Source organism: Sturnira hondurensis, unplaced genomic scaffold (assembly GCF_014824575.4).
Source record: "Sturnira hondurensis isolate 20B ecotype Veracruz unplaced genomic scaffold, ASM1482457v3 Scaffold0022179, whole genome shotgun sequence".
NCBI lineage: Eukaryota > Metazoa > Chordata > Mammalia > Chiroptera > Phyllostomidae > Sturnira > Sturnira hondurensis.
This window is the reverse complement of record NW_028094810.1, coordinates 685,871-707,958: the sequence shown is the minus strand read 5'-3', so window position 1 is coordinate 707,958 and position 22,088 is coordinate 685,871. Positions and strand designations below refer to the sequence as shown.

At 60.1% G+C, this 22,088-nt stretch overlaps 5 protein-coding genes across 18 annotated transcripts; 2 read left to right on the top strand and 3 right to left on the bottom strand.

Annotated features, from left to right (window-relative positions):
• Window positions 1-412: 412 nt before the first annotated feature.
• WDR24 (WD repeat domain 24) lies at window positions 413-6,178 on the top strand. Of its 2 annotated transcripts, none has more exons than XM_037034513.1 (9): window positions 413-875; window positions 1,173-1,655; window positions 3,023-3,200; window positions 3,352-4,024; window positions 4,536-4,654; window positions 4,733-4,854; window positions 4,943-5,047; window positions 5,128-5,468; window positions 5,596-6,178. In XM_037034513.1, the coding sequence occupies exons 2-9, from the start codon at window positions 1,175-1,177 to the stop codon at window positions 5,947-5,949; spliced, it is 2,373 nt and encodes a 790-aa protein (XP_036890408.1). In that variant the 5' UTR covers window positions 413-875; window positions 1,173-1,174; the 3' UTR covers window positions 5,950-6,178. The 2 variants fall into 2 exon arrangements, with proteins under 2 accessions (XP_036890408.1, XP_036890407.1); XM_037034512.1 differs by having other exon boundaries at window positions 414-835.
• A 17-nt stretch (window positions 6,179-6,195) lies between these two features.
• On the top strand, window positions 6,196-9,011 carry JMJD8 (jumonji domain containing 8). Its single transcript, XM_037034621.1, has 9 exons — window positions 6,196-6,367; window positions 6,439-6,534; window positions 6,736-6,784; window positions 6,864-6,960; window positions 7,033-7,101; window positions 7,199-7,318; window positions 7,404-7,471; window positions 7,550-7,684; window positions 7,763-9,011. The coding sequence occupies exons 1-9, from the start codon at window positions 6,273-6,275 to the stop codon at window positions 7,841-7,843; spliced, it is 810 nt and encodes a 269-aa protein (XP_036890516.1). The 5' UTR covers window positions 6,196-6,272; the 3' UTR covers window positions 7,844-9,011.
• Window positions 7,893-10,336, bottom strand: STUB1 (STIP1 homology and U-box containing protein 1). Its single transcript, XM_037034604.1, has 7 exons — window positions 10,027-10,336; window positions 9,321-9,519; window positions 9,069-9,234; window positions 8,779-8,866; window positions 8,582-8,638; window positions 8,370-8,486; window positions 7,893-8,298 (listed from the first exon to the last, which is right to left on the bottom strand). The coding sequence occupies exons 1-7, from the start codon at window positions 10,183-10,185 to the stop codon at window positions 8,173-8,175; spliced, it is 912 nt and encodes a 303-aa protein (XP_036890499.1). The 5' UTR covers window positions 10,186-10,336; the 3' UTR covers window positions 7,893-8,172.
• A 1,602-nt stretch (window positions 10,337-11,938) lies between these two features.
• RHBDL1 (rhomboid like 1) lies at window positions 11,939-15,873 on the bottom strand. Of its 7 annotated transcripts, none has more exons than XM_037034560.1 (8): window positions 14,401-15,873; window positions 13,756-13,975; window positions 13,350-13,574; window positions 13,132-13,280; window positions 12,916-13,028; window positions 12,740-12,840; window positions 12,605-12,665; window positions 11,939-12,512 (listed from the first exon to the last, which is right to left on the bottom strand). In XM_037034560.1, the coding sequence occupies exons 1-8, from the start codon at window positions 14,823-14,825 to the stop codon at window positions 12,241-12,243; spliced, it is 1,566 nt and encodes a 521-aa protein (XP_036890455.1). In that variant the 5' UTR covers window positions 14,826-15,873; the 3' UTR covers window positions 11,939-12,240. The 7 variants fall into 7 exon arrangements, with proteins under 7 accessions (XP_036890455.1, XP_036890459.1, XP_036890456.1 ...); XM_037034564.1 differs by having other exon boundaries at window positions 11,939-12,376; XM_037034561.1 differs by having other exon boundaries at window positions 13,756-13,933.
• Window positions 15,874-15,956: 83 nt separating this feature from the next.
• RHOT2 (ras homolog family member T2) lies at window positions 15,957-21,882 on the bottom strand. 7 transcript variants are annotated; one of them, XM_037034527.1, is made up of 19 exons: window positions 21,733-21,882; window positions 21,563-21,621; window positions 21,390-21,471; window positions 21,251-21,294; window positions 20,211-20,264; window positions 19,631-19,683; window positions 19,452-19,560; window positions 19,110-19,211; window positions 18,937-19,035; window positions 18,712-18,820; window positions 18,505-18,625; window positions 18,169-18,253; window positions 17,938-18,080; window positions 17,757-17,857; window positions 17,542-17,672; window positions 17,346-17,432; window positions 17,117-17,239; window positions 16,794-17,000; window positions 15,957-16,480 (listed from the first exon to the last, which is right to left on the bottom strand). In XM_037034527.1, the coding sequence occupies exons 1-19, from the start codon at window positions 21,767-21,769 to the stop codon at window positions 16,274-16,276; spliced, it is 1,953 nt and encodes a 650-aa protein (XP_036890422.1). In that variant the 5' UTR covers window positions 21,770-21,882; the 3' UTR covers window positions 15,957-16,273. The 7 variants fall into 7 exon arrangements, with proteins under 7 accessions (XP_036890422.1, XP_036890418.1, XP_036890420.1 ...); XM_037034523.1 differs by having other exon boundaries at window positions 18,712-18,787; window positions 21,733-21,852; XM_037034525.1 differs by having other exon boundaries at window positions 16,798-17,000; window positions 21,733-21,851.
• Between the last annotated feature and the right edge of the window lie 206 nt (window positions 21,883-22,088).

Below are 22,088 nucleotides of genomic sequence, written 5' to 3'. Positions count from 1 at the left end.
TTCTGCAGAGGGGAGAGCCTGCCACGAGTGGTCGCGAGGCAAGAGAGAGCTTGGCTGGCTGCAAGAAGTAATGGAAAGCGCTGTGGCTGGGGGAACGCAGGGAGAGGAAGCCAGGGGGTTGGGATTTATTCATGATGTGGTGGGGAGCTGTGAGGCGTCTTAGCCGAAGAGTAGTACCTGGCTGCTCTGCGGAGTTCAGACCACGGGGAACAGGGGCCCGGGAAAGCCTTGAGGATAACCTGATTTTGAGTTTCAGGGTAGTTGAGGAAGGAGACAGAGACGATTGGAAGGATTCGGGGCTCGTTTAGTGATGCATGGACTTGCTGAAAGGCCATGGGGAAAAGATGAGCACTGGTAATAAAAACTGCGATTAAAAAAAAAAAAAAAAAAGACCAACCACCGAGGCAGAACTGAGGAACTTAACCAAACCTCCGCCTTTACTGGGCCTGGTCCCAGATCCGGAACTGTTGCTGTGTGGGAGCCAGCTTCCGGCGAGGAGCTGATAAGAGAGGACCACTTCCGGTGACGGACAGGAAAAAGACAGGCTATTTCCGGTGCATGGGTTCCGGCTAGCCTGGGCAATTTTACTAAATGATTTGGGTGCTCGCGGAGGAAGAGGGTCCTTTGGTTCCTCTGTGTTGCCGCTGCCGCCGCTCCCCGAGGCCATCGCAACTTCGATCCATCGGCGTCTCCTGACTCCCATCCCGCCGGATCTCTCAGGCTCCTTAAACAGCTCGATCTTGAAGTCCCTCCGGGTCCCCTGCGCCTCTGTCCTTCGGGCTTCCCTAGCCCTTCTGCTTTGTCCCCGAAGACCCCAGATACTGTGTGGATGGTGGTAACCACCTCACTTCTCTGTCGGGATTGACTGACTGAAGGTCCACTGACCGCCTAAATTTGACTGGGGGCGGGGGGGCGCGGAGGCATGGAAAAGTGGCCTGGGATGGGACTGACCATGTAGGATCTTCCCCACAAGTCAGACATGAGACTTACCAGCTTCAGGGCAGCTGTAGTATCTTCTGACCGTCTAGCCAGGGTAATGGGACTTGCCTGTCAGACTGACTGACTAGCCCAGGTCTAAGCAGTTTTGGGGTATCCAATCAGGGGGAAGGGTTTGAACTGACAGCCCCCCTGTCGGCTTCACCGACCTCCTCCTGTCTCCACTTCCTGTGCAGCCATGGAGAAGATGTCCCGAGTGACCACAGCCCTGGGTAGCAGTGCACTGACAGGCCATACTATGCACTGCCATCTGGACGCGCCAGCCAACGCCATCAGTGTGTGTCGTGATGCGGCTCAGGTGGTTGTGGCGGGCCGCAGCATCTTCAAGATCTATGCCATTGAGGAAGAACAGTTTGTGGAGAAGTTGAACCTGCGTGTGGGCCGCAAGCCTTCGCTCAATCTGAGCTGCGCTGATGTTGTCTGGCACCAGATGGATGAGAACCTGCTGGCCACAGCAGCCACCAATGGTGTGGTAGTCACATGGAACCTGGGCCGGCCATCCCGCAACAAGCAGGACCAGCTGTTCACGGAACATAAGCGCACAGTGAACAAAGTCTGCTTCCACCCCTCCGAGGCCCACGTGCTGCTTAGCGGCTCCCAGGATGGCTTCATGAAGTGCTTCGACCTCCGCAGGAAGGACTCTGTCAGTACCTTCTCAGGTGAGGACCTCAGAGGCGGATTGGGCAGGTGTGAGTCTTTGAAGGTGGCTGGCCTGTGCAGGAGGTTAAGAAGTGCTGCATGCATCAAAGGCACTCAGATGTGTGAAGGAAGGTGGAAGAACAAGCCGAGCTGAGACTGAAAGAGAGGGTCGAGGAGCAGCAGGGGAGGGATGGAGGCTGACATGGTTGAAGTGTGAACAGTAGCTGAAGTGTGGCTGCAGCTCTCATGCACCCAGCAGGGCCAGCAAGAGTTGAGGCTGGGAATGGGATGAGGAAGAGGGCAGAGCCTGAGCAAGCCCACAGCCAACGTCGGTGGTGGAGCAGATGGTGTTTCGCTGCCTCCTCTTCCGTTACCTCAGAGTTCCAGGCTGTCTCATTGTAGGAAGTCCTCTGGGATTTCCAAGGTCCTCAGCTCAGCGATGCAGAGGAGGTGGGGTGCACTGCCTGATCCCCACCGTAATTATTTTCCCAGCATGCCCATCTCCCTGTCAGTGATGGTGAGCCAGTTCTCCTTTATCCACCTTGATGGAACCAAGTGAAGCACAGGGCAGAGGCCTTGGAGAATTGAGGGTAGAGGTCCCTTAAGACAGACCCTGAGTTACCTATGCTGGGGTAAAGTGGGACACTGCTCTCAGATGCTCTTGGAGTAGCAGTTTATGGGGGTGAATATGGACCCTCGAAGCCTCCAGTCCTCTGGAGTTGACCCGGAGCTCCAGCTCAAGGTGGAAGGAGCTGGTTATAGCTGAGCCCAAGGTGGAAGGACTGGGCAGAAGCTGGGGTGCCCTCATCTCTGCCTCCTTCAGGGTCCTCAGAACTCCTTGTGGAGTGTGGACAGGCGGCCCAGTGAGGATCCTGTTCACCCAGCGCTCTGATGCCCAGTCCTGAAGCTGGGCTCCAGGTTTGTACAAGAACTGACATCAGAGGAAGAATCCAGGGAAAAGCGAGGTCCAGGAGTTTGTGTCAGAAACTACCAGATGTTTGGCACTGGCTGACATGGGTTAGTTGGTTGGGCAAGATCCTGCAAGCTGAGAGGTCGCCAGTTCGATTCCTGGTCAGGGCACATGTCTGGGTTGCAGGCTCCATGCTCTGTTCCTAATTGGGGCCCTTGCAGAAGGCAGCCAGTCACACCAATATTCCTTGGCCTCTCTTTCTCCCTCCCTTCCTCTCTCTCTAAAATAAAATAAAATAAAAATATTTTTTAAAAAAGAAACCAATGTCTGATGTCCTATTCCCCAGCCCAGGCTGTTGTGTCTGTGAGGCCTCTCCTCTCAGAGGGTCCACAGCCGCTCCTTTTTTGGCCACTCTCCCTCCTGGAGTGCCCAGTGGGCTGCCCCACTCATCTCTCTCCATTGACATCCTGCCCACAGGCCAGTCTGAGAGTGTGCGGGATGTCCAGTTCAGCCTTCGGGACTACTTCACCTTTGCCTCCACCTTTGAGAATGGCAATGTGCAGCTCTGGGACATTCGGCGCCCTGACCGTTGTGAGAGGATGTTCACAGCCCACAATGGGCCTGTCTTCTGCTGCGATTGGCACCCCGAAGACAGGTAGGTGGTGGGCTAAGGGCAGGGGCAGCAGGGCGGGCTGGGTGGTGCTCACAGAGGAGCTCTCTCACTGCCTCAAGTCCTGTGAGCCAGAGAGTGGGGGAACCATCTCATCCTAGGAGAGGAAACTGAGGGCTTCATGGGCCTTCCATAGGGGCTGGCTGGCCACAGGTGGGCGTGACAAGATGGTGAAGGTCTGGGACATGACCACGCAACGTGCCAAGGAGGTGCACTGTGTCCAAACCATTGCCTCAGTGGCCAGAGTTAAATGGCGACCTGAGTGCCGCCACCACTTGGCCACGTGCTCCATGATGGTAGACCACAACATCTACGTGTGGGACGTGCGCAGGCCCTTTGTGCCTGCAGCCATGTTCGAGGAGCACCGAGACGTCACAACAGGCATCGCTTGGCGCCATCCACATGACCCCTCCTTCCTGCTCTCTGGCTCCAAGGACAGCACACTGTGTCAGCACCTGTTCCGTGATGCCAGCCAGCCTGTTGAGCGTGCCAACCCTGAGGGCCTCTGTTATGGCCTTTTTGGAGACCTGGCCTTTGCTGCCAAGGAGAGCCTAGTGGCCACTGAGTCCGGGCGCAAACCCTATGCTGGTGATCGCCGCCACCCCATTTTCTTCAAGCGCAAACTAGACCCTGCTGAGCCCTTCGCGGGGCTCGCCTCCAGTGCCCTCAGCATCTTTGAGACAGAGCCTAGCGGTGGCAGCATGAGCTGGTTTGTGGACACTGCTGAGCGTTACGCCCTGGCTGGCCGGCCACTGGCTGAGCTCTGTGACCACAATTCCAAAGTGGCTCGGGAGCTGGGCAGAAACCAGGTAGGTGGGGCTGGGCTGAGGTGGGCCCAGGAGCCATGACCTTGGGGCAAGGTCAAGGGGCTCTTCCAACTGCTGCAACTAGACCCTGTCCTGAGTTCAGTCCACTGACCCTCACCTGCCCCAATAACTGATAACTGAGGGTGCTTAAGACCACAGAGCCGGGCAGATACTAGTGCCACCCTGGGGATACAGGTGTGGAGCATCAGAGGGCTTAAGCCCCCTACTCTAGCTTTGGACTTCCTCAGGTCCACTCTGGCTCTCATCATCTCCCTGGGACCCCAGGCTCATTTCCACATTGGCCAGCTCCCACATCTGCTTCCTTCTGTTCTCTGCAGGGTTGGGGCTGGGTTTCTGTCATTCCTATAGGCCTCGGTTTCCCTACCTGGGGTGGGCCAGGACATTGGATCATTGGGGCAACTGAACGCTGAGAGTTTTGGTTCCATCCAGGGTGGGGACCTGCATGGGGTACTAGAGACCGAGGAGCGTGTGAGTGACTGGTGTCCACCCCTAGGTGGCACAGACATGGACCATGCTACGGATCATCTACTGTAGCCCTGGCCTGGTGTCTACTACCAATCTCAACCACAGTATGGGCAAGGGCAGCTCCTGTGGCCTGCCACTCATGAACAGGTAGATCCCTGGTGGCGGCTCTCTCAGAGGGTGGGACTGCTGGAGCCTACCCACCTACCAGCCTTCCCTGCCCCCCAGTTTCAATCTAAAGGATATGGCCCAAGGACTGGGTAGTGAGACCCGGCTCGACCGCAGCAAGGGTGACACACGGAGCGACACGGTGCTGCTCGATTCCTCAGCCACGCTCATCACCAATGAGGGTAGGCTGGAGGGTAGCACCGGACATTGCTGGGAGTGGGGCCAGGGCATCCCAGAGCAAACCAGCAGTGGAAATCCCTCCCCTGGCAGATAATGAGGAGACAGAGGGCAGTGATGTGCCTGCTGACTACCTGCTGGGTGATGTAGAGGGCGAGGAAGATGAGTTGTATCTGCTGGATCCAGAACACACACACGGTGAGTGGGAACTGGGAGGGGCGGGACTGGAAGGCAGGACCCGAGGCTCATACCTTGCCTTCCTGGCCCCTGCTTCGCAGCCGAGGAGCCTGAGTACATACTGCCCCAGGAAGCCTTCCCCCTGCGCCATGAGATTGTGGACACGCCGCCAGGCCCTGAACACCTACAGGACAAGGCCGACTCACCGCACGTGAGCGGTAGTGAGGCAGATGTGGCCTCCTTGGCACCTATGGACTCCTCTTTCTCGCTTATCTCTGTCTCTCACGCACTGTATGACAGCCGCCTGCCACCTGACTTCTTCAGCGCCCTAGTGTGTGACATGCTACGCTTTTATGCTGAGCAAGGTGACGTGCAGATGGCTGTATCTGTGCTCATCGTGCTGGGTGAACGTGTCCGCAAAGACATCGATGAGCAGACCCAGGTTGGTGAGCTGCGGAGGAGGGTCTCTCCCTGCACACCTGTCTGCACCCAGCACACTGGGGTGAAACCGCTCAGTGTGCCCACAACCCTGGCCTCCCATCTCCCTCCTCTCTCCCTTGCACCACCAGGAGCACTGGTACACGTCCTACATCGATCTGCTGCAGCGCTTCTGCCTCTGGAACGTGTCCAACCAGGTAGTCAAGCTCAGTACCAGCCGCGCCATCAGCTGCCTCAACCAGGCCTCCACCACCCTGCACGTCAACTGCAGCCATTGCAAGCGGCCCATGAGTAGTCGTGGCTGGGTCTGTGACAGGTGCCACCGATGTGCAAGCATGTGTGCAGTCTGCCACCACGTGGTTAAGGGTTTGTTTGTGTGGTGCCAGGGCTGCAGTCACGGGGGGCACCTGCAGCATATCATGAAGTGGCTAGAGGGCAGCTCCCACTGCCCTGCTGGCTGTGGCCATCTGTGCGAGTACTCCTGATCCACTTGCCCTGTGAGGGAGGGAGAATGCTGGAGCTTGTGAACCAAATAAAGAAAATGGAGTCGCAGTATGAAGCTGCCTGTCACCCTGTCGGTAGCGCCGCAGGTTGCCCAGCCCTCACCATTGGATGACTGGTGGGCGGGAGGCGGTGTACCCACGAGAACTGGCAGAAGTTACTAGCATCTGCATCATTTCTGTTTTGTTTTCCGGAAGTTCCGCCTCTCAATAGGCGGGCCAAATGAGGCAGCTTCCGGGAATCGTACCAGTGCCCGGGCTGTTGCCACAACAACAGAACTCCCGTCGTGCCTGGCGGCGACAGGCTCATGGCGCCGAAGGTGCGTCCTCTCTTGCTGCTTGTGCTCTGGATGCTGCCCGTTCCTGCCCAGCCAGGCTCCACAAATGAGAACGACGGAGGGTGGTGAGCGCCGGGCAACTGGGGAGGGGGAGCACTACCGGGTGGCCCGGGTCATTGACTGGCTGTACCCACAGGCAGCGGCGCGGATCCAGGGCAGTAGCAGCCGTGGCGGAAGAGCATTGCACAATAGATCGCCTAGCTGACCTCAGCTACACCGAGTTCATTCAGCAGTACGTGAGCCTTCCCACACTGCCACACCTCCTACGCCCGAAAACCTGTGGAGGATCTCCATCACCCTGAATCAATGCTGTTACACCCGTTGCCTGCCACCTTGATTTTCCCGAGGCCACCTCCCAACGACCTCCTCTTAGAGTGAATGCGTGGGGTTGGCAGTGGGTGAAACCCGACCGTGATTCTGCCATTTCTTCCAGCTATGCCTTCACCAGACCTGTCATTCTGCTGGGGCTCACGGACAACTCAGTGAGTGCTCCTTACTCTGGCCAAATTTTGCCCCCATGGGGCCAGACCCTTAAGTCCTCTTTCCCCCACTTCCTTGCAGAGGTTCCGGGCTCTCTGCTCCCGCGAAAGGCTGTTGGCCTCATTTGGGAACAATGTCGTGCGCCTGAGCACTGCCAATACCTACTCCTACCAGAAAGGTGAGCTGCCCCACCTCCCCGCCCAGCCTGCTGGGCAGCATCGATCAGTCCTGACCAGCCCTTTCCCCGCAGTGGACGTACTCTTCCAGGAGTATGTGGAGCAGCTGCTGCATCCCCAGGATCCCAACTCCCTGGGAAATGGTGAGCACTTGGGTTGGTGGCAGTAGGGTGGAAAGGGGGCACTTGGGAGTGCGCAGGTGCCAGGATCCCTGCACCCTCCTGTGTTCTCTTCTGGCAGACACCCTGTACTTCTTTGGGGACAACAATTTTACTGAATGGGCATCACTCTTTCGGCACTACATCCCACCCCCATTCAGTCTCCTGGGTACCACTCCTGCTTATAGCTTTGGCATCGCAGGTGGGTGCTTTTAGGACCAAGGGGTTTGGGGGATGGGGCTTGCACTTTAGGTTTTGTCACTAGCTGCTCATAAATGACCCCATAGGAACTGGCTCTGGGGTACCCTTCCACTGGCATGGACCTGGCTTCTCAGAAGTGATCTACGGACGCAAGGTCAGCCCAGGGTGGTAGCTGAGACTTGGGGCTCACTAACCACAACCCAGAGAGTAACCCTGCCGCTCCCTCCCCTAGCGCTGGTTCCTGTATCCCCCTGAGAAGACACCTGAGTTCCACCCCAACAAGACAACTCTGGCCTGGCTCCAGGATACCTACCCCACCCTGACACCATCTACACGGCCCTTGGAGTGCACTGTCCAGGCTGGTGAGGTCAGTGGCTGGCAGGAGGGAGTCAGCCTGAGTTGGACTGAGGATCCCCCACTAATCCCTGTGCCCCACCCCATCCAGGTTCTATACTTCCCTGACCGATGGTGGCATGCCACGTTCAACCTCGACACCAGTGTTTTCATCTCTACTTTCCTCAGCTAGCCAGAGCGGGCAGCTGGCGAGCGCAGTCGCACACCAGCACACACCCCTAAACTGCTCACAGATTTTATTACTGGGACAGTGGTGGCAGCAGCAGCCTCAGCCCAAACCACCCTAGCCTGCTATTTCCGGCCCAGAAAAAAGACGGGGGGAGAGGGGGGTGGGAGCGCTCACAGCCTACCAGCAGAACTGATGGAAGACAGGCTGGGAACACCAGAGCAGGGATCCAGGTACACAAACTGTGTACAGGGGCTGGGGGCTCCTGCCCCGAGGCTCTCCCAGGCCAGGGTGCCAGGCAGTGTGGGACAATTGGCCCTCCCACTTGCCCTGCCTCAGTAGTCCTCCACCCAGCCATTCTCAGAGATGAACGCATCGATGACCTCTTTCATGGCCAGGTTGGGGATGAGCTGTTCCTGGGTCAGAGGGCTCCGGGTCACAGGGTCAAAGTGGCCCACACGCTGCAGTGACAACAAGGTCAGAAGGTACTTGGTGGGCAAGGGCCCTACCCCCAGTGCCCATGGGCCCTCACCTGCAGGTGCTCCTCAATGTCCTTTCGGTCATAGGTGATGCCGCTAGGTGTGATGCACGGCTCCCGCATCAACTCAAAGCTGATTTTGCCACACAGGTAGTCAGGGATATCTCGCTTCTGCATTACACGGGGTGAGGACAAGGATCAGGAAGGGGACACCACTCCAGTTCCTACTGCTTGTAGGCCCCAGGCTCAGAGAACAGACAACTCACCTTCCTCTTCTCATCTACCTGGGAGAAGAGCTCATCCATGTCTGCTAAGTACTTGTCCTGCAAAGAACCAAGCAGCCATGCATGGGCCAGACATCCCGTCTCCCTTCCCCAGTCACAGACCCAACAGAAGTCAGGGACACCCTCATATCTCGTGCATGCGAACACACAGACCCACACATGGGCTGGGGCACCCTCACGTGCTTGGCCTCGATGCAGGCCTGCTGGGCCCGGATGTGGCCATCATCCTCATCACCCTCGTGGTTCCGCTGACACTCTTCCAGTTCCCTGGAGGTTGACCAGGAGCTGGTCAGAGATGTCTGGCCAGGAAAGGTCAGACTCCACCCCAACCTCAAGCTTATTCAAGCTTTGTTCTCCTGTCTCTTGTTCACTGGGGTTGGCCTTCAATAAACACTTGTGTTCATGACTTAAAGTGGTGACTTGGTGGGCATGGGGGGTGTCGTTCCTAGAGTCTGTCACCACAACCCACCTCTCACGCTCGGCCACGATGAGTCGCGTGAGGTAGGAGTGCAGCTCATTCTCCTGGTGGATGCGCCGTTCCTCGATGCTATTCCAGCGCTTCTTCTTGGCAATGCGCAAAGCACTGGGGATGTCATCCCCAAAGTTGAGCCGCTGCTCCTTAGCTAAATTGTAGGCTGGAGGAACAGAGGCTTCAGGTCACCTGGCCAGTCTACCTGTCTGGTCCCAGGTACCCCAATAACCAGTCAGCTTGCAAGCCTACCTCGCTGCAGGTTAGCAATCGCCTCATCGTAGCTCTCCATCTCCAACTGGCATTGCCCCAGGAAGAAGTGTGCCTTCACAGACTGCCCATCCAGCTCCAGGGCACGCCGGCAGTCAGCCAGGGCCTGCTCATGCTGCTGCATCTTCAGGTAGCACAGTGCCCGGTTGGTGTAATATACTGCCACCAGGGGATTCCGGGTCTGGGCACCAAGGCAGGCCAGTGAGCATGAGGGAATGAACTCACCTGCCACCTCTGTCCCAGGCCCTGTCCTGGCTTGGGATCCACAGTTGGAGTCAAAGACATTAAGAGGTTTTACAGCTTCAAAGGCTCTGAACCCTGAGAATGGGTGGAGGGAGGATGGTGTCCTGGCCCTGATGCCTGCCTGTGCCCTCTCGACTCCAGTAAGTTTTGTAAAGGTAAGTTTCCCAGACTTGTGGAGATCAGCTTTTGGACCTGGGCCTCCCTGGCCCCACCTCAAGGGCCCTTAAACTCCCACACGTCGTAATTCTCCCGCAACCAACACTAGGCTAAAGAATCGCGGCCTCGGCATCCTTGAAACAAGACCATCACTGAGTCCTGGGAACTCAGGTGCCCCTTCCCCGTTGGAGCCAAAACCCTCAGAAGGTTCGAGGAGCGCGGCTGGGCAGGCCCCACCCCCTCCCCTGGCCGGGACGCCCGTTCCCTCCCCGGACACGGGTACACTCACGATGGCACGGCCGTAGCAGGCCGCCGCCTCTGGGTACTTGCGGCCCACGAAGAGCCGGTTGCCCTGCTCCTTGAGCTCCTGCGCACTCGGGCTCTTCTCCGGGCTTCCGCCAGCGGCGCCCAGCCGTGCGCCGCCCTCCTTCTCCTCTTTGCCCTTCATGGCGCCGCGCGGTACAGCCTGGGCTCCACTCCCAGACTCCGCTCCCGGCCCGTCCTGCGCCCGCAGTAGAAGCTCGCAGCCCGAGCCCGCGATCCGCTCGGGCCCGGTCCAGCGACCCGCCACCGGAACTTCCGGCCGCGTGGGGCGGAGTAAGTGGGACAGACAGACACGAGCAGGTGGGCGAGGCTGCGCTTGCGCCGCATGCTCTGTGGGGCGGGGCTGACGGCCTCGTGGGCCGGGACAATACTAATCGCGTTGTCGTTGGCGGAAGTCTGGAGCAGCTCCCAGGGCTACCCCGGCAGCTCCACCCCTCAAATCAGGGAGGTGTCCTTCCAGAAGTTGGCCCCGCCCATGCCCTGCAGACTCCCTCGCCCACCCAGGGCCCCGCCCGATAAGGCCGGAGCCGTTAGGCAGTCTGGCGCGCTGCGGATGGGTGCTGTGGACTGGCACGGACCCCCAGTGGCAACTGGAAGCCCTGGGCAGACAGTAGGGTGGCGGGGGCATCAGTAGGGTGGGCAATCCCCGTGGCTCAGCCTATCATCACCACCCTACCCCAGGTATCGAGAGGATTTGCATGAAGCCATCGAGGGCTGAGCGCAGAGAAGCACGTGACACCAGACGAGCTGAAACCGCTGCTGGCTTGGAAGCTGGCAGTGAGGGGCTCCCACATAGGGGGAGGAACCTCAGCCGGTTGACCCACCCCCTGGCATTAGGGGTGGCCCTTTGCGCCATGCGGCGGGGCTTTCTGCTGGGGGTGGTTCCTCGCTTGTGGGACACACTGTCAGGTCAGCCGGTTGACCCACCCCCTGGCATTAGGGGTGGCCCTTTGCGCCATGCGGCGGGGCTTTCTGCTGGGGGTGGTTCCTCGCTTGTGGGACACACTGTCAGGTCCACCACCAGTGACCACCCCACCTAACCCAAGTCTGCTGCAGAGGAGTCACAGTGAGGAGGGCTGATTACATGGGCGTAACGGACAGGACCTGTTAGTGTCCTTGTGATATGAACCAATGACCATGGTGACAGAGGTCACTGGGAATGGCACCCCACACTGAAGTGGTTCTGATACTGGCGGGGTCTGAGTGCTGGTCCTTCGCTTCTTCCAGAAGCCTTCATGTCTGATGCAGCAGTGCCAGGCCTGCCAGCCCTGCAGTATACTCTCAGGTACTATCTGTTGGTGCTGGGCCAGGCGCAGGGCACGCCACAGCCCAGAGCTGAGGTGACGGGACTGTTGGGCCAAGAGCGCATCCAGGACTCCAATCAGGGTGGAATGTGCAAATCTGTCCCACAGGGCAGGGTGGCCAGTGCCCCAAGCCCCAAACTCCCTGTGCCCTTTCCTAGGTAACGCATTGGGGTGTGGACCCCTCACCGAGTGGCAACAGCACAATGGACTTGGGCTGTGGGGCAGAAGCCGTGCCCCAACCTGCTCCCTGACCTCAGCCCCTAGCCCAGCAACCCCTGAGAATACCAGGCTAGGCAAGAAGTGCAGGACCCAGGCCAACTGAACTTGGCTGTGGCCTACTCACCTGCCATGTGACTGTCAGAGCTCAATAAAAGCTTGCTGGACTCACTCGACTATGAGGTTCACAGCCCCTCCCCAAGGGCTCCCACCTCCCACACAGACACGCCTCATACAGGTGCAGAGGAGCAAGGAGGGATCCAAGCTGCCCACAGGACGAGAAGAGCCCTCATGGTCTGCTCAGTGAGTTGGAGGGTAGGCCAGACCAGCCCCCAGAGCCCCAATACAGCCACTTGGTGCTGTGTAAAATATTTATTTATTCTCCAAAAAGGCTCAGACTGCAAGTCCGGGGGTGGGGGGGGAGGCCAGGATAGGGTCACCTCTGAGGCCACCCCTGGGACCTCCACTGCCCAGCCTGGCCCAGCAGTCCTAACCCCCACCCAGGCCTGGCAGGGGGGCCAGAGCTGGTATAAGGCTTGGCCTGGACTCAGCAGGCCACAGGGGCCATCTGCCCTCATGGAGAAGCAGTCTTGAGATGTACATTCACAGAAGGTGGACATGCAGGCCATGCCCTAGCCCATGAAGCCCCCAGGAACCCCTCAGGGTGGTGGGGGGACGTGGGCGCCCAGCAGGTCGTAGGCAAAGATGTTCCAGAAGATGGCGAAGAGCAGAAAGGTGCCATAGGCAAGCAGCACCACCCACCAGCCACACTGGTCCCGGAGGCGCTCCTCATAGCTGCGCAGGATGGTCAGGCCCATGCTGACCCCCACCACTGCACCAGCCAGGTGCGCCATGAAGCTGGGCTGTGGGCCCGAGGCAGGCAGTGGTGGAGAGAAGCGCAGCCACACAGCCCGGCCCACCTCGGAGCTCACTGCAGAGGGAGTTGGCACATGGGAGGTGCCCTGGCCCTGGGCTCAATCCTCCCTCCATCCCCCTGCCCTGACATCCTTCGCCCCTACTTACTGCACACCAGGGCCAGCACCATTCTCAGCAGCTTGTAGGGACACCTCATCCCAGCCCAGTTCTGATGAGGCATGAGACAGGCCATGAGGCTAGCCTCATGGGCCCCTCCCACACCCACCCAGGCTGTCTTATTACCATGACGACATTGGCCAGGTGTGCAGAGCACAGGGCGTAGACTCCGCCAGAGCCCCCCACCACAGGGGCCCGCATGTCAGTGATGGAAACAGTCAGGGAACCTGTGTGAAGCAAGGGGACATCTATGAGGGTGAGGCCTGTCAGTGAGGTAGCCAGGGGCTATGTGCCTGCCTCACCTGCCAGCACGCCAGCCAGGTAGAGCAGGCTGATGCGGAGCAGGCCGTGCACCATCTCCAGGGGCACCCCAATCATTAGCTGTAGGAGCGCGTTGAACCCCAGCTGCTCCAGCCTGGCCATGTGGGGGCAAATGGGTATGAGGGGTGGGAACAGCCATCAGGCCCCCAGCCACAGCCACTTCTAAGTCGGAGTGCCAGGAGTGGGCCCTCACTCACCCGACATGCATGAACATGTAGGTGAGGAAGCGCCAGGCCCGGGCTCGGTGGCCAGGGTGGTATACGAGGGGGCTCTTCATGTATTCAGGGTGGTAGGTCTGCAGCACCCACTTGTTGAGGCGGGCCCCATAGCACAGGAACACGATGATCTAAGAGAAAAGGACATTAGGACTGGGCCAGGCCAGGGATGTGGGTGGTGAACAGGCGGGCAGGCTCACCTGGGCCAGGGTGACCGAGGCCATAAACACAGGGGGTGGGCAGCTGCGGTGCCGGTAGAAGTACCAGTGGCGGTCCACCTCTCGGGGCAAGATCTCATAGGCCACGTAGCGCACAAACCGCTTGTAGACACCCGGGCCTGGCTCATCCAGCATCCCATCCCCGGGCAGCGCCCGCTGTCCACTGGCGATGGCCCGTTTAAAACTGCTGGAACGCTTGCTGCTGATCTGGGGGGCGGGGGACATCGTACCACCCTCATGACCTCCATGCCCGCCTGCTCTGCCCAGCTCCTCACAGGGTCTGAGGTCCCACCCCGTGGGAAAAACAGGGAAGAGGAACCACCTGCCCACCCAACTCCAGCCAGTGCAATATGCTGGCCAAGTCCTGAGCCCCCACCCTGCTGCCTACCCACTGTAGCACTGACCAGGTCCACCAGCTCCTGGTAGCAGACCTGGCCCCGCTCGTTGCTCTGGGCCAGGGCCACCAGCATGTCCAGCTTGGCTGGATCCAGGGGCAGCTCATGGCTGTGCACCAAGCCAGTGAAGGTGTCCGCACCGATGAAGCCTGTGTTCTCAGGGTCCAGCTGCTGGGGTGGGGGTGGGGGGTGGGAGGTGGCGCTGGCCAAGGCCTGAGGGTGGACGAGCCCACAGACCTAAGGGCTGTGGCAGGCCAGCTGGAAGCAGTCTCCCAACACCCTTGGGCTAGATCCCTGTGCCCACATGGTTCTAGAAGCTGCCAGGGAACCGACGCCTGGGTCCCAAGCCACCAGTGGGCTCCCTACCTCATTTTGGCTCTGCCCATCCTGAAAGGGTAGGGCTATGGTCTGAGGACAGTCACCCTCCCTCCTGCTCCTCCCCAGTCACCCTGGCCTGGCTCACCCTCTCCTGGGGGGTCTCAGGCTACGGGCCAAGGTCATGCAGGAAGGGGTTTGAGGAGTGGACATGAGCGGGGCGGGGGCTGGGCCGGGGCTCTGGGAGATCTGTTTGCTCAGTCGAACCCAACGGCGGAGGGGCGCGGCAGGGGCGGTGCCTGCGCCCCTCTTCCCCAACGCACCTGCTCCTGAATAAGCTGCAGCAGCGAGCTTCTGTCCATAGAGCCGGGGCCGGGGGCCGGGGGTCGACGGCCACGGCCGGGAGGGGCTGCTCTGCGGATGACTCCGCTCCGCCCCGGCCCGTGCGCTCCGCCCGCTCCGCCTGGTGCCGCGTCACGGAGCCGCCCGCCCCCGCCGCACGCGTGGCCGAAACACAGGCGTGCCCTGCACGCGGACAGACGCACTCCCAGGATGGGGACAAATCAGCCAGAGCGCCCTGTTCCCCTCGCCTACTTACCACACCCGTTTCCCCACTCCTGACCTGGCCTCTGGAGGCATAGCTGCTCCTCCTGAAGGGACAGCAGCTGGGAAACAGCCACAGGCGGCAATCAAGCCCCTCCTGCGCACGCCCCTGCTCCTGGAGTTGAGGCTTCAGCACCCACGCCATCTCTTTGGGGAAGCCCCTGCCTGCCACACATGCTTTTCCATCCGCTGTTGGGCAGCTAAAAAGGCGCCATGGCCCCACCTATGGGTGCCAAGGCCAATAGGGCAATCCAATCCAATAGGATGGAGGAGGTCCCTGCAGCCATAATGCTGGCTAGTGACAGTGGGGGCTACAGCCCCCAGAGGGTACTGCGGGGCCAACCCTGGGTACCAGGGCACAGCCCCCAAGGGACCCTATTTCCTGGAATGAGCAGGTGGACCCCTTCAACAGAGGTTACAGACTAGGGACATTACCACAGCAACCCTTTCATGGGCTACCCAGAAGCCCAGAACCATGGAGCCATTAATCCTGGCAGCTAGGCCTCAGGAGGATAGAGGCCCAAAGAGCAAGAACACCTTGGTAGCTGTGAGGATGGCAGGATGTTGGAGGTACAAAAGTCTGACCCCAGGCCTTTCACCCCTATAGGGTATGGAGCGCCGCCCCCCCCCCCCGAAACAGCACTCCGGTGGCTTCAGGAAAGACCCTCGTGTGGAAGGGGCTGTCCTGCAAGGAATGACCAATGGCAGTAGGGGCACCTGCCTGGGTAGCCAGGGTTTCCCACCCAGTTCCCTCACAGGCTGTCTCTACTCCAGGCCCCACAACACTAGCAAAATAAGCACCTGGGACAGATGTTGAAACACAACCCTACGTAGTACCTCTTCCTCACCAAGAAGGGTTTTGTCCCCTCCCCTTAGGCTGGGGCCTTTTGCTGACCCCAGGCAGCGTGACTGAAGCCCCTGGTCAGTGTGAGGAAGGACGGGGCAGCTCCTCCACACCAGCAGACACCCCCCACACAGGGCGCAAGGTGCTTTGGCACGCGTCAGCATCCCGGATCGCCCCCCCACCCCCAGCTCAGGCAGTCCGCCAGGGCAGACGCTGGGGCTTGGGGAAGAGGCAGGCGTCAGGAGGCCCTTGGCAATCAGGCCCCCCCAGGAAAGCATGGACCTTGGTGTGGAGGCTCCAGGCTGCAGCTGGGTCACAGCTGGACCTCATGTGGGACCTGGAGGGGGGCCATGGGGGTGAGGAGTGAAGTTTCCTGTCTACGCCGAAATAAAGGACATGATTGAAGAAAAGCTGCCCTCAGAAACTACAGACCAAGATGGAAAAGACAAGTTTAATCAGGAAATCCACCCTCACATCTTCACAAGGGGTGCAGCCCTGGACCAGTCTTCCAGTGGCAGGGGGAGGGACCTGCCACTTCCTCCCCACAACTCCTTTGGCTCAAAGTTCTGCCCTCTGACCCCCCTCATACCCACTGGCTGCCTGGGACCAGGAGGGGTGGAGCCCTGAGAATTCAGGTCTAGGGTCACTGGCTTCCTCACCCCACAGTCTCTATACACCACACCCACAAAGGCACCTGGGGGCCCACCGCTGGGGCTTGGCAGTGGGCAGTCTGCCCTCAGAAGCAACGTTTAGACAGAAGGAAATGCCTCAAGGTGGCCCAACATCAGCACCCCGGGGCCCTGAGACCAGACTGCAGGGCACCAGGGCCTCATCGGCTCTTCACCAGGACCCTGTAGAGTGAAAAGCTGAGGACGGCAGCAACAGCAGCCCCGACAGCCCCCAGTGTCAGCCGGAGCCAGAAGGAGGTGGGGTGCAGCTCCCCATGGACCAGGTACCTGCAGGAGAGAGGCACAGGCTGGAGACGCAGGGTGTCTCATCAGGGTGCTGCCTAGATGCTTGCTGCTATACCCTCTCATCCCTGGAAGGTCACAGAGCTCCACAGAGCTACTCCCTGTCAGTGGCTAGCACAGCAGAACCATGGGGCAGTCAGTGAGACCAGGCCCTAGAGGTCCCTGCCATGGCATCAGCACCCCACCCAGGCCCACCCTGCAACCCTGGCTGACTCCACAGCTGTTCCCCTCTCCTGGTGCCAGAGACAGTCGGTGCCCTGGGACAGGCCTCCCACTGCAGGGGCTGTTCTGCTGGTACCCACGGGAAGGCGGCCATGGTAGCAAGCTGGGTGAAGATAGCTGTGTTGGGCTCTCCTGGGCTGGCACAGGAGAACACAGTGGGGGCAGGCAGCCGGTGCCTGCGGCAGAACTCAGCTGGAGATAGGCCAGGCAGTGAGACACCCTGAGGCAGGTCAGCCTTGGAGGAAACGAAGAGGCAGGGCGTCTGCCCATCCATGTAATGGCGCTGGGGGGAGAGAGGCCACATGAAGCACAGTCCCGAGGAAGGCAATGTGAGGGTGCTGGGGACCCCCCACCCACAGCCACGTTGTCCACGGGACCCTGGGGTAGGTGGGGGCTTGCCTTATAGACACGGGTGCACAGTGCAAAGGACTGGAGGTCACTGCCATCAAACATCAAGCAGGCAACATCACAGGTGGCATCAGTTGCGGTAGACAGCAGGCTGTCCGCATCCATTTCACAGAGCTGGACAAAGGGTAGCCTCAGGGGCAGGCCTTCCCCAGGCTGCACTGGGCCAGACCTGCCCATGTGTACCTGGGGTCCACCCAGGTACCCCCGTCCCAGCACTCACTATGAGGTACTTCTCCTGCCCGTTGGCTCGCACCGTGTTGATGGTGTAGACGGCAGGCATCCCGTGGAGCTGCCCGGGGTCCTGATGCTGAGGAGGGAGTTGCCTAAGGATCACTGGCCCCGATGCTGCCCAAGCCCCTAACCCAGAGGCCCTAGATGGGAGCTGGGCCCCTCGCCCAGCACGCGGTGAAGCTCACCACTAGGCCATGGCCAAGGAAGGCCTGCAGGAAGGCAGACTTGCCTACTCCGCGGGCCCCCACCACCTTGCAAAGGAGGACGTTCCTTTGTGTCTGTCCCTTCTCCTGGTCCAGCCTCTTCTCACGGGTTACTGTGGGAAGGTGGGAAGGACAAATGAGAATGAGGGGCTTCCAGGGAGGAGCTGGGCCAGGACATTGTGAGGGTGGGTGCCCACCTGTGATGGCGTGGGCCTGAGAGTCCTGCTTGCAGAGGGTGGGGTATCCCAGGTAGCCAAGGTGCTCCAGACAGCGCCGCACGTCCAGGTAAGTCACCAGGCTGGGGTGTTGGGGGGGGGGGCAGCATCACATGAGGGTGACATTGTTTGGCGAGTGGGGGCAGGTGGGGGCAGCACTTACGTCCACTTGCAGAGGTACCCATGCAAGGGCAGCCGGCCTGCTTCAGTTGGGACCTCTTGCAGGAGCTGAGGGCCCCAGGGGGCTACTGGGAACACACTGAACAGGCCCTCCAGCTCCTCTGGTGAGAGGGCACCATCATGGTCCTGCCGGCAGAAGGGTCTCAGTGACAATGGCTAGGGGCCAGAATGGGAAACCAGGACAAGCAGCACAGCAGGGTGACAGTGCCCTCACCTGGTCATGCTTCTCAAACACCCTCTGCACAAACTGGTAGCCAAAGTGGTTGAGCTCTGTGCTGCAGCCAGGGGGCACATGGAGCCTGTAGGGTGGCCATAGGGTTGCAGCTGTGCTCCCCACACCTCCCACCTGTGCGGCTGGACCCTCCCTACAAGCTAGACTGAGCCCCCGAGTTCCTGCACCCCTCTCCTTAGGCTGAACACCACAGTGGAGAAGCAGGCAGGGACATGGTTGGGGCCAAGCCCCACTGGCTCAGCATGAGTCCTAGTTTGCCTGCCCACAGGCCATCCCCTGCCTGAGCAAGGGCTCCAACCCCACCCTGCCACCACTCACGGAGGGGAGAGGTAGTCGGTGGACAGCTCCAGCGTGTCGCCATAGCCAAAGCGCCGCAAGATGGTCCACGTGGTTTCGTGGCGGCCGCGCTGGATGAAGAGTGTATTCAGGAAGAGAAAGCCTGCTCAGAAAGGGGCAGAGGGTGGCAGTGGGTACTACCCAAGGCCCTCCCCACACTGCGGGGATAGGCAGGGTGCCAGGCCTCACCGTCCAGGGTCAGCCGGTCATCCCGTACACCTCCTGCCACGTGCTTGCGCACCACCATCTTCACATCCTCTAGGGCCTGCGGGGCCAGGGGATGCCCAAAACAGGATTTCTGCCTCCGAGACAGAGTTGCTGTTAGTCAGCCAGCCACACCATTGAATGCCTGGCCTGGTCACTAATGGCATGGCGCCTGGCTGAAGTCCACCAGGAGGTGGATGGGGGCCCTACCTGGAAAGCGTTGAGCTCCTCATCACTGAGCGCCTGGTCCAGATCCTGGTCTGAGAGCCTGAAGATGCGCGTGAGGGCCTGGGTGCACGTAGGCCTTAACTGTGGGGACAGCCAGCTCAGCACCTCCCCTCACTTCCACCAGTCAGCCACCCCCATCGTTGTCAGCTGCTCACCTGCTTGGTCTCAGGGTCATAAAGCGGAGCTGTGGGGTGCAGCACAGCCTTCTGGGCATAGTAGAACAGCTCTGAGATGTTCCTCAGATTCTTGGCTGAACACTGGGAGCCACCAGGACGGACTCAGAGGTGCCCGATGCCAGGAGACTCAAAGGGGCCCCAACAAAGATGCAGGCAGAGGTGGTCAGCAGCCCCCACCCCCAAAAAGCCCTTGAAAAGACAGCTTGTCTGTCCCAATGGCCCAGGCCACAAGCACCAAGTGCCCACTGGAGGGCCTGGCACTGCCCCTTCTCTTCTCCACCACAGTACCCCATACCAGCCCTGCCGGGCACACCTGCTCACCTCCACGCAGGTCTCGATCTCAGGGAACTGGCTCATGATAGGCAGCACAGCCTCCATGGAGCTTCCTGGCCGCAGGTCCGACTTGTTGCCCACCAGGATGATGGGGACCCTGGGGGGAGGCCCATGGTCATCTAGGATAAGGGAGCTGGAGAACAGTCCCCCCAGGCCCTACTCATTACCTGGGCCCCTTCTCAGTCCCTCCATTCACCAGTGGGATCCATTTGGTTCGGATCTGAAAGGCAAGGGCTAGCATGAGGTAAGGGGGCTTGCCCAGCCCACAGCTCCTGGACGGAACTTGAGCCTACTCGAGGGAGATGGAGGGGAAGTCAAGGCCCACTGAGGGCCAAAGTCACAACCACTGGGAACAGGTGAAGAGTGAGGCTGACAGGTATGACCTCATCTGATCCTAACAATTCCCAAATATCTGAAAAGGACCGGGGTCAGCAGCTCAGAATAGCCCCTTCTGCAAGCGTAGGTGGCTCAGACTCATGGCTGTCCGCACTTTCTGCAGGCAGATGGGGTCACGAGGGGCTCCCCAAGGAAGCTGTGGGGCCCTGACTACAAGCCCCCAGCACCCATAGCGGCTCCAGGAGGCTCCTTGACGCACTAGTTGGAGATGAGGTTGGCCGTGGGTGGGTCGCCCCAGAGCCTGCATCAGCTGGGCATCTTAATCTGTCTGGGTTCTGTGCCGGGGACAGGCAGATGACCAAGCTGGGCACCAATGGCAGGGACCCAGGACAAACAGGCACCCTTGCTCACCTTCTCGATGGTGACCTCCTTAGACACATCGTACACCACACACACCACATTTGCCTGCAGGGGAGGGAGCGTGGCACAGCATTACCAGAGGCTTCCTGTCCATACCAGCCCGGCACTCACAGGCAAGGCAGGGCAGGGCAGGGCCCAGAGACCAGGAAGCCATCTTCGCTGGTACTCGTCAGCCAGTGCTCCTTGGCCCTGTCACTGGGACTGGTGGTCTGCTGTGCAAAGCTCAGACAAGTCCTTCCCTGCTCACTTCCAGGTCCCAGCACTGCAACTTTGGTCCGTGAGTCCCCTAAAGGGCTCAGGACAGGCACAGCCACCCCCCAAACTTGGCACACCAGCTCTGGCCTTGATCATCTACTTCTATGTCACTGTGGCCACAGAAGATGAAGAGGACAACAGCACGACAGGCGACGGTGGCAAGAAGGCTGCTCCTCAGTAGCTGGGGCCTAAACCCTTGCCCAGTGGCACCCCTTGGACACAGTAGAAGCTGCAGAGGAACGGAGCAAGGCTGCAGGTGCAGCTTCCTCCCAGGGTCTTGGCTCGGGCACATGTCCTCCTAGTGACAGGTGAACAGGGGCTACGCAGCCTGCAGCCCTAGACATGGCACTGTAGCCCAAAGCCAAGGACAGCAGGCTGCACTACAAGGTGGGGCAGGGGTGGGGCAGAAGGATGGCCGGGTCACGGAAGTGTTCAAGGGGTCATCCTGAAGGACAATGAGATCTGTCCCCCAGTGTCCACTGAAAGAATGAAAGCTGGGTGGACAGAGCCATGGGGTTGGCCAGCCGCATGGGCAGGAGGGAGGGATGGTCCCTTTCTCCCCAACTCCCAGCAGAATGCATCACAGGAACCCCAAAGGCTCAGTACTGAGAGAAGAATTAGCCAGGCTGCAGAGCTCTGAGCAATTTAATCCAATCCCACAGAGAGAGAGAGAAGCAGGATCAGATTAGGCAGCAGACCACCCCCAGGGCATGAGCACGGAACCCATCCCTCCTTTTCCTGGCACCCTCTTCCTGAGCTCTCTGAACACACTGTACCTTGTGAATCTCGTCCTGGAGTTCCTCCACCGTCTGCTCAGCTTCTGGACGGAAGAAGATGACACTGCAGACCTCCTGCCTGAAATGCGGCTGCTGGGCAGAACCCTGGGGTGGGACTGGATGGGGGCGGGGGCTCTACCTGAAGAATCCACGATGTGAGTGGGAACCTTCTCTGGGGTGACGTCCGCGGGAATAGTGATCTCTTCTGCTCGGGGTGGGACCTGAAGCAGACCCGCCGTGAGGGTGATCCACGGAGGTCCACCCCTTCCTCTGCACAACCACGAGAGTGGAGCTGAGCACCACCATCCTCACCTCTTCGGGGAATTCCTCGCTCACCAGCGACAGGATCAGGGACGTCTTCCCCACCTGGGCTGCGCGGGGTAACCGGTCAGCGCCACAGCCAAGGTCGCGGCACCCCCATAGGTTAGGCCCAGCCCCCCTCCCGGGGCCTACCCTCGCGCAGCCCCGCCCCCAGCGCCTACCCTCGCCCAACAGCAGGATGCGCACATCCCGCTTCATGGCAGCCCGCAAACCCTGCAGCCCGACCCCTGCCCCAGCCCGGACTCCAGCCAGAGCCGGGTCCAGGTTCTTCGCCCACGCTCTCAAGCCTGCACTTCCGGCCTCATCCTCACGCAGCACCAGCGAGTCTACAGGGCCAGAGCGGCCGAACTACGGGTGGCGCCACTGTGTGGGCACGCTGGGAACTGCTGCCCCCCACCCCCAACACGGCACCACACAGAAGGGCAGAGCCATGGAATGGGGTGCTATGCTGCTCCAGCACCTTTCTGCTAGACCAGGACTAGCTCACGGTGCAGGATAGCCCTAGCAGGTGGACGGG

Bases quoted from the DNA above. Each gene is read 5' to 3' on its own strand.
- WDR24 (XM_037034513.1), top strand. From the start codon at position 1,175: ATGGAGAAGATGTCCCGAGTGACCACAGCCCTGGGTAGCAGTGCACTG. The intron at 4,655-4,732 runs GTAGATCCCTGG...CCTGCCCCCCAG, and splicing joins GGCCTGCCACTCATGAACAG to TTTCAATCTAAAGGATATGG. The intron at 5,469-5,595 runs GTTGGTGAGCTG...TTGCACCACCAG, and splicing joins ACATCGATGAGCAGACCCAG to GAGCACTGGTACACGTCCTA.
- RHOT2 (XM_037034527.1), bottom strand. From the start codon at position 21,769: ATGAAGCGGGATGTGCGCATCCTGCTGTTGGGCGAGG. The intron at 19,036-19,109 runs GTGAGCAGCTGA...CTGTCCCCACAG, and splicing joins ATGACCCTGAGACCAAGCAG to TTAAGGCCTACGTGCACCCA. The intron at 18,821-18,936 runs GTAGGGCCCCCA...TCTCGGAGGCAG, and splicing joins AGGAGCTCAACGCTTTCCAG to AAATCCTGTTTTGGGCATCC.
- JMJD8 (XM_037034621.1), top strand. From the start codon at position 6,273: ATGGCGCCGAAGGTGCGTCCTCTCTTGCTGCTTGTGCTCTGGATGCTG. The intron at 6,368-6,438 runs GTGAGCGCCGGG...CTGTACCCACAG, and splicing joins AATGAGAACGACGGAGGGTG to GCAGCGGCGCGGATCCAGGG. The intron at 7,685-7,762 runs GTCAGTGGCTGG...CACCCCATCCAG, and splicing joins GCACTGTCCAGGCTGGTGAG to GTTCTATACTTCCCTGACCG.
- STUB1 (XM_037034604.1), bottom strand. From the start codon at position 10,185: ATGAAGGGCAAAGAGGAGAAGGAGGGCGGCGCACGGCTGGGCGCCGCT. The intron at 9,520-10,026 runs GTGAGTGTACCC...CTTGGTGCCCAG, and splicing joins CCTGCTACGGCCGTGCCATC to ACCCGGAATCCCCTGGTGGC. The intron at 8,299-8,369 runs GTGAGGGCCCAT...TTGTCACTGCAG, and splicing joins ACATTGAGGAGCACCTGCAG to CGTGTGGGCCACTTTGACCC.
- RHBDL1 (XM_037034560.1), bottom strand. From the start codon at position 14,825: ATGGCGTGGGTGCTGAAGCCTCAACTCCAGGAGCAGGGGCGTGCGCAG. The intron at 13,575-13,755 runs GTAGGCAGCAGG...CCCGCCCCCCAG, and splicing joins CCTGGTCAGTGCTACAGTGG to ATCAGCAGCAAGCGTTCCAG. The intron at 12,666-12,739 runs GTAATAAGACAG...ATGCCTCATCAG, and splicing joins ACCTGGCCAATGTCGTCATG to AACTGGGCTGGGATGAGGTG.